The sequence below is a fragment of the Periplaneta americana genome, chromosome 7 (genome assembly GCF_040183065.1).
Source record: "Periplaneta americana isolate PAMFEO1 chromosome 7, P.americana_PAMFEO1_priV1, whole genome shotgun sequence".
NCBI classification, from domain to species: domain Eukaryota; kingdom Metazoa; phylum Arthropoda; class Insecta; order Blattodea; family Blattidae; genus Periplaneta; species Periplaneta americana.
In genome coordinates, this window is record NC_091123.1 from 123,722,452 (window position 1) to 123,735,485 (window position 13,034).

At 33.1% G+C, this 13,034-nt stretch overlaps 1 protein-coding gene across 4 annotated transcripts in view; it reads right to left on the minus strand.

The window, feature by feature from the left end:
* The window catches only part of LOC138703427 (cytochrome P450 6j1-like), a 65,804-nt gene that overhangs the window by 23,592 nt on the left and 29,178 nt on the right, over positions 1-13,034 (minus strand). For all 4 annotated transcript variants that reach the window (XM_069831279.1, XM_069831277.1, XM_069831280.1 and 1 more), the window contains exons 3-4: positions 10,450-10,638; positions 6,894-7,018 (exon numbers count right to left, since the gene is read on the minus strand). In XM_069831279.1, coding sequence (XP_069687380.1) covers positions 6,894-7,018; positions 10,450-10,638 — 314 coding nt within the window. The remainder of the gene's footprint in view (positions 1-6,893; positions 7,019-10,449; positions 10,639-13,034) is intronic.

A 13,034-nucleotide genomic window follows, 5' to 3' on the forward strand; every position in this document is an offset into this window, starting at 1 on the left:
TGTTAACTCTCGCTAGTGGTTTTATATTTTATTTTATCCGTCTTAGTATTTATTTTATTATTGTAAATATTTTTGTTTTATTACTATTATATTATTATTATTATTATTACTATTATTATTACTATTATTATTACTATTATTATTATTATTATTAATGAATTATTTTGTATTACAATCTTTGTATCATTTCTGTCACGATTATGCTAATAATATTATTATTATATTATTATTGTTATTATTGTTATTATTATTATTATTATTACTATTATTTGTATCATCAGCATTATTATTTGATCCCTTTAAAATTTATGTAGACTACTGGAGTGTACCCGAGCACGAGCATATGCTCATTTCGGGTATCCATACATATGTATTCATTTCAAATGTAAACTGTAAATAAATTTGAATTTGAATTTGAAATTTGAATATTGAAACAGATTTCACAATAGTAATAAAGCCTTCCTGTAACAGCACTTTTTACAAAGAGAAAATTGGAGATATCGTTGTCAAGAGGAAGAAATTCATGCTCAAGGATGGATTCGATTGTATGCGGCTATCGCGGTGACTAACATTAGCTTATTGGATAATTCAGTAACAGCTACACTCTTCTACTTTAAAATATAAATAATTCATACATGTAAGGTGTTATGTATTTGAAAATCTTCTGACTGATATACATGAATCATACAATTAGACAAACAATGACCGGCTGTCAGACTCTAAGTCCCCATCGGAAGACTTCTGTTTAATTCTTTAGAGCAGCGGTGACCAAAGCGGGTGTCGTGATTACATCGTGTAATCACAGACATTCAAACGGGTATACACGAGGAATTTCCTGTACATTGCTGTGTGTTTCATTCACGTACTGAAGGCAACACAGTGGCGATATCATGTCGCTCTAAAAGCAGTAAGAGGTGATTTCGTAAAGAATGAGAAGGAGAACTTTTTTGTTGTTCCGTCGGACAAAATGTAATGTTTACTTTGCTCAACGGTTCAATTAGGAGTATACAGAAACATTAATTGCGACACTGAATAATATATTATTATTATTATTATTATTATTATTATTATTATTATTATTATTGACCACTATGTGTTTCTATCATTCTTCTGTACGTGCATGAATATTGACATTTTTAGATCTTCTCCCTAGAATGATAAAATTATTAGGGCCGTATTCATAGACATTTTTAGCGCGGGTTTCCGGTGGATGATCAGCGTTTTTCGTATTCATAAACCAGTGTTAGCGATAGGATATGATTTGAATTCTGTACAATAACCAGGGGATAGCCGGAGCTAGCTTAGTACGCTCGTAGCGCGTGCTGCGAAATGTCTATGAATTTTTAGATTTTATCTCAGTTTTAATCTTCTTAATCTTTAGATGAGGGTAACTATTTATTAGTTATTCATTTAATAATCATATTGTAGAAAAACTGATTCAATATTATGTGCCAACGAACTGTTAAACGCCAGGAATTGACATGTCTTAAATCATAGCCAGGAAGAGAAAGATGACATAAAAAAATGTAACCTATTGGGGTTTGAAATATCTCGTGCTTTAAAGCCTTTTAATAGAACAAAATTTCTCGAAAGATTAATGATTAAAATAGCTTAAATAATTTGTCCATAAGAAGTTTTTAATTTTGAAAAATCTACGAATTACTCGACCAGGTATCGAGAGAAGAATTTGGAAAATTCATGATTATATTCAAGAGGAAGGTTAAAAAAAGAAGCAAGGAAAATAGTATATTATTCACTGGCTCTTGATGACTGCAGTGACATTACTGATACAACGAAGCTTCATATTTTTATCCGCGGGATTGATCAAGATGTTAGTACAGGAACAACCACTGGTTGTAGTTGTCATGCCAATTACCTTTCCTCCGTCTCCTTACTTCATAGGCTGTCTGTCGCATGTAATCACTGCAGTTCGAGGTTTGGTCACCGCTGCTTTAGAGCTTAGGTTTATACGTTAACAAATTTCTCATGCAAGACTCCGCTTACTTTTTCTTTATTTGTATTTTTTTTTTGTCTGTTTATAGATAAAAGTGTTATGACCGATCTCCTTTAGTGTCAATTTGTCTGTAAATCCACCTTCGGGCAGCGACTGGCTCACATGACTAATGGAAGCATGTTTATTTTGCACCTAATGTACCTTTTGTTACAGGCCTATAAGAACCTTATAGTGTAAGTCCCTTAATATAATACTTATTGCCTTTCAAGCAACCCGGAGCTTCATTACCGTTCTCACATAAGCCCGCCATTGGTCCCTATCCTGAGCAAGATTAATCCAGTCTTACCATCATATCCCACCGCTCTCAAATCCATTTTAATATTATCTTCCCATCTACGTCTCGGCCTCCCCAAAGGTCTTTTTCCCTCCAGCCTCCCAACTAACACTCTATATGCATTTCTGGATTCGCCCACACGTGCTACATGCCCTGCCCATCTCAAACGTCTGGATTTAATGTTCCTAATTATGTCAGGTGAAGAACACAATGCGTGGAGTTTTGTGTTGTGTAACTTTCTCCATTCTCCTGTAACTTCATCCCTCTTAGCCCCAAATATTTTCCTAAGCACCTTATTCTCAAATACCCTTATTCTCTGTTCCTCTCTCAAAGTGAGAGTCCGAGTTTCACAACCATACAGAACAACCGGTAATGTAACTGTCTTATAAATTCTAACTTTCAGATTTTTTGACAGCAGACTAGATGACAAAAGGTTCTCATCCGAATAATAACAGGCATTTGCCATATTTATTCTACGTTTAATTTACTCGCGAGTATCATTTATATTTGTTACTGTTGCTCAAAGATATTTGAATTTTTCCACCTCTTCGATGGATTAATCGCCAATTTTTATATTTCCACTTCGTACAATATTCTGGTTACGAGACATAATCATATACTTCGTGTTTTTGGGATTTACTTCCAAACCTATCTCTTTACTTGATTCAAGTAAAATTTCAGTTTTTTCCCTAATCATTTGTGGATTTTCTCCTAACATATTCAAGTCATCCGCATAGATAAGAAGCTGGTATAACCCGTTCAATTCCAAACCCTATCTGTTATCCTGAACTTTCCTAATGGCATATTCTAGAGCGAAGTTAAAAAGTAAAGGTTATAGTGTATCTCCTTGCTTTAGCCCACAGTGAAATGGAAAAGTATCGGATAAAAACTGGCCTATACGGACTCTGCTGTAAGTTTCACTGAGACACATTTTAATTAATCGAAAATAATAATAATAATAATAATAATAATAATAATAATAATAATAATAATTTATTATTATTATTATTATTATTATTATTATTATTATTATTATTATTATTATTATTATTATTATATCGTCATCATCATATTCAAAACCCCGAGTTTCCTCTATGAGTAGAACCGTACACAATGGAATGGAAAAATTCCTACTTAAAGTCCAGATTAAGGGGAAATCTCTCATTTCGCTTTAATTTGCAGAAAGACTTCGGCGTATCCTTAGGCTAAAGTGTGTACCGGGTTTTTCCTACACTGCATCTACTACTGCTGCCATTTTCAGACTTTCAGGTGTTATATATTTTCAAAGAATGAGGTCACTCTGTATGAGAGACATGCTGAGCAGGCAAAGAAGGCGCCAGAAGCGTAGCTCTGACTACATTTTTATTTGAGGTCAGGCAAGTCTGGGAGTCCTACTTCCCTTTCCCTTGTACGCCTCAAAGACGTGTAAGCGGACGCCTCTTTTTTCGTTCCAACATTTTTATACAGAGTAAAATGGAAATTTCTTGAATAGTTCAGTGTTAAAACCCAGACTTGCCATTTCATGTACTAAAGGTTCGATTTCCAGCGTTGGAATTGTACTCATGGTGGAAAGGTAAGGCAATTTTGCTGGGGTTCTCCAGTTTTCTGTACCATTTTCAATTTTAATTCCACCAACACTACCAAATTCCGCATTCCCTTCTCTGCATTTTATATAATTTTAAGTCATCGATAAATATGGAAGAGATCAGCTGCAGGACTTTCTGGGAATTGAGCAGATTTGAGGATCTAATGCAGTAGTGTCCAAAGCGGGTATTGTACTCGCAGTCACAGACATTCAAAAGGGTAAGAGGAATTTGCTGTATATTTCCGTCTCATTCACGTACTGAAGACAAGTAATGGCTTATCATGTCGCTCTCCGAACCCTCTGTCTCTACAAAAAGAAAGTGAAGATTTCGTACATAAAGGGAAATAGTAACTTTTTGTTCTTCTGTGGGAGAAAAAATAATATGTTTGCTTTTTCTCAACGGTTCAATTAGGAATATGCAGAACCAACATAGAAAACATTACAACAATTAATTGTCACACTGAATACATAGACATTATTATTATTATTATTATTATTAGTATTACTTACTTACTTACTTGCTTGCTTTTAAGGATCCCGGAGGTTCATTGCCACCCACACATAAGCCCACCATTGGTCCCTATCCTGAGCAAGATTAATCCATTTTCTGTCATCATATCCCATCTCCCTCAAATCCATTTTAATATTTTCTTCCCATCTACATCTCGGCCTCCCTAAAGGTCTTTTTCCCTCCGGCCTCCCAACTAACACTCTATATGCATTTCTGGATTCGCCCATACGTGCTACATGCCTTGCCCATCTCAAACGTCTGGATTTAATGTTCCTAATTACGTCAGGTGAAGAATACAATGCGTGCAGTTCTGTGTTGTGTAACTTTCTCCATTCTCCTGTAACTTCATCCCTCTTAGCCCCAAATATTTTCCTAAGCACCTTATTTTCAAACACCCTTAACCTATGTTCCTCTCTCAAAGTGAGAGTCCAAGTTTCACAACCATAAAGAACAACCGGTAATATAACTGTTTTATAAATTCTAACTTTCAGACTTTTTTACAGCAGACTGGATGATAAAAGCCTCTCAACCTAATAATAACAGGATTATTATTATTATTATTATTATTATTATTATTATTGATCAGTAAGTATTCTTATTATGTACAATAAGGTCCGAAAGTTTTGTCATCCCCTCCCCTCTTAATTGTATGTTGATGTGCATCCATTTTGAAGATGCCATAGCAGATGTATGATAAAGGTTGATACTTCACGTTCCAGCTTGTTTAGTGATCCAAAACATCAATATGGGCACAATCATTGTCGCGGCAGAAAATGATGCGGCACCATGTCCTGTGTGAAATTTTCCCTGAATGCCTCTGTAAAAGCTTGCTTCAAATCTTCAATTGTTTTGTATCGATGTTTCGAGACATGGTGCTTAATTATTCCCCAAAGGGAAATCACACCGCCTTTTCTGTGGAAAATTTCACACAGGACATGGCGCCGCATCATTTTGTGCCGCGACAATGATGGTGCCATACTGATGTTCTGGATCACTAAACAAGCTGGAACGTAAAGTATCAACCATTGTCACACATCTGCTATGACATGTTCAAAATGGATGCACATCAACATACAAACAAGGAGGGGTGACGAGACTTTCGGACCTTACTGTACATAAATATTTGATTTTTTTTTTCAAATCTCCTTCCTTGAAGGATAAAATTACTATGTTATTGCTCAATAATTCTAAGTTTTTAATTTTAGACGAAACTATTATCAGTTATTTACAAGTTATTCATTTAATAACGTTGTAGAAAAAACGGATTCAAATCATAGGATACCTTTTCATAATTGAAAGTAAGCGTAAGGCTGTACATTATACAAAATAATTTTCACATCAGACCTACTTCTAATCTTAATATTTTAACAGTGTTTTAAATCAGTATATATATTAAAGTTTTATGACATCTTTTGCATGATTTTACTTTTAACAAACCATAGTTTAATGTAACGCATTTTATTTCAATGTAACTGTTCGATTCAAGAGGTAATAATGATCTGAAGATGGTTTTTATAAAACCGAAAACGTTAATCAAGGAAATGAAATAAAAAATAAAACATTGTATTTTTAAATCAGATAAGTTTATGACGGTCATTTTGAGAAAACATTGATAAATTAATACAACTTATCAGAACAAAGATGGGTATTAAATTACAGCGGTTCTCAAACTTTCGTAGTTCGAGCCCCTTTTCTATTGCCTTCGAGAGTTGTGCCCCCCCCCCCACATAATATAAGATAGAAAGATAGATGAGAATAACCCAATACGCGGGAATTTAAACTCGATTGGAAACACTGGCTATTGCTCCCGATTTAGTTCAATCGCGCAGTATTATGACGTCATTTCCTGTTACTCGAATTTTGGCTGCAGATATCGATGAGTCTCGAACTTTCTAGATAGAAAATATTATGCGATTAGAAAAGCAGCGTGTCGCGGGTGACTTGTTAGTTATTCCATTGCGACCAAGAACCACATTTAGAACGTATAACCCAGTATATCAAACATTATCTGAATTATAGAAGCGTCATATGCAATTTTATTTATGCATCGCAGTAGACTTCATAAAGACATCCTTTATTACCATTCAAGTCAGTAAATATCTCCGGACCAGCCGAAGAAAAACTGAACTGAAAATTCAGCAAAGCGGCCGTAACATCGACAGAGCTTAACACTTTGCAAGAAGAGGAAGAAAATATATAAATATGTGTTATTAGAGGAATAAATTTGTGTACAATAACAGAAAGAATTATAAAACATAAATTGTTTAAGGAAACAAAATATAACTGACAATGAAATAAAGAAAAATATATAGTCTCAATAATAGTAAGAATAATAGTAATAATAATAATAATAATAATAATAATAATAATAATAATAATAATAATAATAATAACAATAATAACGACCACTACAACTATTACTGCTACCATAATTTTACTCCACTTCTTTTCTTTGTTTTTATTTTCATATAAGTCTCTACTAATTTCTTCATCGGTTAGGTTTCCTTACCTTGATATTTTTCCTGCGTGAGATGGGAAATGAAGTGCTGACAGACCCCTAGAATTACAGGAAACATTAATTTGAGATTGTCTGTCTCAAATGCGGGTCTAAGCTTCGGTTTAGACTCGTCCCACCTGAAAACTAAGAAGTTAAGTGTCCTTTACAAACGCACATCCTCAATCAATACAATTAAATCTTAAATGGTTCTACAAAGTTTACAAAGTTGCTGAGAAAAGAAAGTTACAATTACATCGAATTCGTTTAACAGATTTTCCTGTAGGACAGAGCGGGGAGACTGCTTTAATTGAGTTGAAAATAATGTCAAGATCGGAGACACAATGACATCATTAGATACAAGTTACTTATTGTTTGAAATGTAAATATGAAGTGCAAAAAAGAACCAAGATAAACATCAACAGTTTTACTAATAAACAGTGTAGGTACGATTCTTATACGAGGCTTATGCAGAGATGGAACAAAATATTATTAATAAACAGGGCCGGGTATTTATAGCGATCGCGAAAATCATGACATAGTAGATATACAATAGAGTTTTACTAATCTTTACGAATTAAGTGATTCTCACTAATAATATGCAGATAAAAGAATCGCGACAAATCGTGAAATATACTTCTAATAGCGAAATATGAACACTTTCGCGAATTACTACTCTTGCGTCATTTTATAGTGAATTTCGTATTCTGAGTTTTTTATTCGGATTTTTTTTTCACTTGAATTTGCTATATATCCAAGTAGGCTACATTACATGGTATTCCAGGTGTTCTGATTACATTAGTGAACTCAAAAGACGGAGAATTCAACATTTCACTATTGAAAATGTTAATTTGAGCGCTGCAAGTTTTTTTCGTTTTTTAATGAATGTGTGTTAAAAACAGTTTCAATCCAACAAAATATTGTCTATTGGCCATACCGCACCTTTACCAGAATCCAACGAACCTTTAATGTCAATTATTTGGAAAGTAATATTCATACTGAGTTAATACTCCAATTCCAAAATAATTGTATTTTCCAAAATTTTAATCAATTTCCGCCAAGAGTAGAAATCAATATCCAACAATCTCCGCCGACACCAATATTAAAAAACACAAATGATAAAATTAATGTCCTTAAATACCATGCATATTAATAAACCATGCATAAGCGATGAATATATAAACAGTGTGTAAATATACATCGGAAATGTTTTGCTGTAGTTATACACATGAAACCCTCTATTTAGGCGCTGTATACAGAGAAAAATGGCCGTCTCTCTAACAGCTGTTCGTATCGATTGTCATTTTTATGATGGTTTCTTGTAACCACAGAAGAACAAATTAAAGAGTACATAATAATTAGAATAATATTGTTGTAGCTGAACTCTTGGATCAAAATATAATATGGTAATCAATCAGATCCAGTTGTACCATCGATATTTAGCGCGGCACACTAGCGTACACTGTCGGATGCAACAAAGAATCTCAGTTATTCGTACCTTTCGTAATAAAATAATGACGAAACTATAACGTAGCTGTATAACAGTTGTATTGTTATACACGACGTGTATAGTGATTATTAGTCAAGAATAATAATTTATACACGACTTAAAAACGAACTATTCACTGTATAAGTAAAAGCCATATAAACACATGTACAAGAGTTTTTATTTAATAAGACCGTCAATTTATTTATTTATTTATTTTTTGTAGATTTGTCCAATTTATTTATTTTTATAAAATATGCGGAAAAACAAACGACATTGAAATATTATTTATTTGTATTGGTACAGTATGTCTTCAAAATATGTACCATTACGTGCCACACATTGTTCATAACGTTTCTGAAGATTACTGAACATACTGATGAAAAAGTTGCTGTAAGGACACAAAAATGACGTTATCTCGCGTAATTCGTTAATGTTTGTATGTGAGTCATCTGTCTTGAAAACTGATTCTTTCAACATGTCCCATATATACCTATCTGGGACCGTGAGATCCGGGGAGCGGGAAGGTTATGAGAATGGAGTTCCACCAGAAATTAGGCGATCTCATTAGGGTGTCCACAGGCACATTTAGCACACTCCCCGCATATGTGCCTATGCTGCTCTGCAAAGATATGACTCACGAAACTCCATAATACACGAATACAGTATATATAGTATCTTCTCCAGACCTAACTTTATTAAATTCACAAAAACGCTTTTGTATCCATACAACAATGTTAACATAGTTCGTTAAATGTTGACGTCTCGTGCTGCTATACATTCGGTTGCGTTACAGTCCAAGTTCGACATCGGAATTACGATACGAACTTCCTAGCTGTGATTACAAAAGAAAATTAAAAATTTTCTTGGAAACAATTATTACGGTTTTAACAGTATATGCCACAAACGAGATACACTATTAGATTCACAAAGTAGTTGTTCACCTGATGATAGTAAGATATACTGTATCATATTTCAGATATGCTCCAGTAACTTCTTGCGACTTAGAACGAATATTTTCAGAGTACAAATATTGTTTTCTTTTTCAGAATATAAAAGGACTATTTCTTTCGATAAAGTGAAAATATTCATTGTTATTTGTTATAATGAGGCTAGAATAATAAATTTATACTTTGTATGTTAATTTTATATGTAGGCCTATAGGTAAATTGTTTTACTTTGGGAGTTACAAAGTTTATAATTAAAAAATTGTTTTTTTTTTTATATTATTCTTTTATTATTTTCTTGTTCTAAGGCTGTGGACGATTGGTTACCACCCGGCTGTACATGTTTGTCGTTCTGGTTCACTGATATTTGAGAGATGTGCTGTTACTGTTCATTCGGTAAATAGTCCAAGCTTACACAACTTAACAGTTTTGGTACCAGCTTCCTAGGTTTGTTTACGAATAGTTGTGGCTAAACCTATGCAGAGCAGGGTTACATTCATTCTAAAGGCGTGGGATAGCAAACATTAAGGGAAATCATTAAGATAGTATTATGAAAAATTTCGGTACAGCTGTACAGCATGGCCTCTATGAAGACGTTGCTAAAGCGGCCAGTTTTTCTTTCCATGAGTGTACTTTGAGTAAACCATCGTGAAAATTTTTGAGGTGGGACTAATTTCGGAATGTCACTTCATATGAAGAGAAAAATATTGCGAGCCCTTAATCAATTACTTCTCTTGCCATAGAATCATATTCTTCATTTGTGTACAGAAAAAAAAAACATTTGAACCAACACAACTGTTGTTTCATTCCCGAAACTCTGAGACGTATTCTATATGTCGGTGTAGTCCTGAATTTGTTTCCCAATAGCGGTTCCCAACTTTTACGTCCATTAACCAAATGGAGCAATGGTAGAATGCCGAGCCTACCACCTACCACCTACCAGCGTCGTTGTCCAGAAAAAATATTATTTGCATAAACCGGGATTAGAACCCGGGATACCATTAGGGAATTCTGACTCTACAGCCGTTCGACTAACGGAGATCCGAGTAATAATTATAATTATAATATAATAACTTAATAATTATAAAATACATGACATAAATTTCATTATTATACGTATTATTGAGCTTTCACTTACATTTGTCCTTTCAGATATAAAAGGTTCCTTCCGATCAGAGGGTACGTTTCGACGTCAACTTCGAAGTCATTGTCGTGAAAGCAATCGAAATGTGTCACGATCACAGATTCTATTAGCTGTGGATCTCGCAACAATAGCATCGGCTGTCGGAATTTAAATATTCCTCCTAACTGTTTTCCATCCAATTCTCTGAAACAAAAATAAAAAAAAAAAAACAAATAATGCAGACGTATTCAACAATAAAATTAACAATGGAATTCTCTTCGCTTCCTTCTTACTTCCCTATTGAATGAAATGATTTATATGCACAGCATTAGCAGGAAAAATATGTTTCAGGCCTGTGACCTTCACTGTGTGAGTATCAAAATTAATATATTAGTACAGTCTAGTATATACAGTCACGGAGCTTGAGTTGATGAGGTTGCTAGGAACAATAGACTGTGCAGGTACTATTTCGTATTGTCTGTAATGAGGCGATAGTAGCGATCCTAGTGGTTAGCAACTATCTGTGGATACATATTTATTACATATTGAGCTTCGTGACTGTATATACTAGACTGTGATATTAGTTTCATTATTAAAAGTACTGATTTATTGAATTATTTTGAAAACAACTGAATCAATACATTGTAGATTATCGAAGAAAATCATATAATTTTCTATTAATTATACAATCTGAAAAGTCAGCCGAGCTGCTAAAGAAGTATCAACGTTCATATTAAGCTTATATCGATAATAAAGAGTGTTCCAACAAGAATGCCGGATTTAATAATGTGAATAAATGCAACAAAACAGATAACAGAATAGATAACAGTGCCGCCAAATCAATAAGACAACGACGCAATGTCCCAACAATGTCTTGTTATTGTTGGGTTGGCGGTATTGCTATCTGCTTTGTTATCTGTTTTCGTTGCATTTATTCACATTATTAAATATGGCGGTCTTGTTGGAACACACTGTAGAATTTTACTTCAATGGCATCTGTCTTAACGTACTAGAATTTAGAACAAAGAAGTGTGAGGGTAGAATTGTAAGCAGGTACGCACAGACTTTGAATCATAGTACAATCCATCGTCAATGTTCTTTATGTAAAACACCAAGTTACATTGTGATCTGATTCTAATACTGAGCAAGTTGCATTTTCATACATACTTTTGCGTTAATATTATTTTAATTTATCAATCTATGTTATATTGTATTAAATTTTGATCTGTATTTTGTATATACTGCATTGTGTAAAATGTAAACATTGTTAATCTGTATATTGTTATTATATTTGTGTCCCTGTAACGTCTTGTGACGTAGAAAGAATATTTTCTTAGCTTAAATTTTTACTGACAGTTTATTATTATTATTATTATTATTATTATTATTATTATTATTATTATTATTATTATTTTTATAATAATAATACTTATTATTACTATTATTATTATTATCATCATTATTATTATCATCATCATTATTATAGTGTGTTAACATTTGAATGTTACATTCTGTTATCCAACGGCATCTTATCGAGTTCTCCACACTTCTATTCCAAATTATCTTCATTCCCGGTTTAACTACTTATCCTCCAATCACAATCTAAACACCAGGTCACAGGAGAGCCAAATCCTAGCAATTCCTGCCCACAGAGCATTCCACTATTCATCCTCTTTTACTGTCTCAGTCCCTCTTGAATTGAATTCTCTACCTCAGAAGTTTAGGGGCTGCCAGACAATAACCAGTTTCAAGAAAAGGCTAAACGATTTCTTACGGGCGAAGTCAATTTGAAGTTATAATTGTGATCGAGTTTAATAATCTAATTTAATTTAGGTATGACTATTATTACTATTAATATTATTATTATTATTACATAATTATTTTATTGTTGTTATGAAGATAAAAATAATTGTCATTGTATTATATTAATTATGTATTATATTGTTGTATTGCAGTATTGAATTGTATTGCATTGTATTAATTATGTTATATTCATAGGAATGTAGAAATTTTCTACCATACTGGTTGAGTGGAAGAGAAGGCCGAATGGCCTTAACTCTGCCAGTTAAAATAAACTATAATAATAATAATAATAATATTATTATTATTATTATTATTATTATTATTATTATTATTATTATTCTTGCAGTGTAGGCTTTCACGGCCGGAGTCTATAGATATAGACTCAGCCCGGAAAATGAATCTATATCTATTATTATTATTATTATTATTATTATTATTATTACTACTACTACTACTACTACTACTACTATCATCATCTTACTGATCTAGGCACCCACATTTACTAGATTGAAAAATATATTCTTATAGCCTAGTATGCCATCCTGAATTAGAAGATTATCTTCCGGTGGCCTAATTGAATCGTCTGCATCCTGGATGAAGTATGTTAATGCAAAGAAATATTTCAGAAAATTCATGAGGAAAGTTTTAAATTAGGGAAAGATATTGTAAAAACTACAACTGAAGGGTATTAATAAAACTAAAATAATTCAATAAAGTGCAAGAAGAATATGTTCTATCACGGAAAAGAAAAACAGACGGCGACCATGAAAGACGACTAACAAAGAAAATAAAAAAAA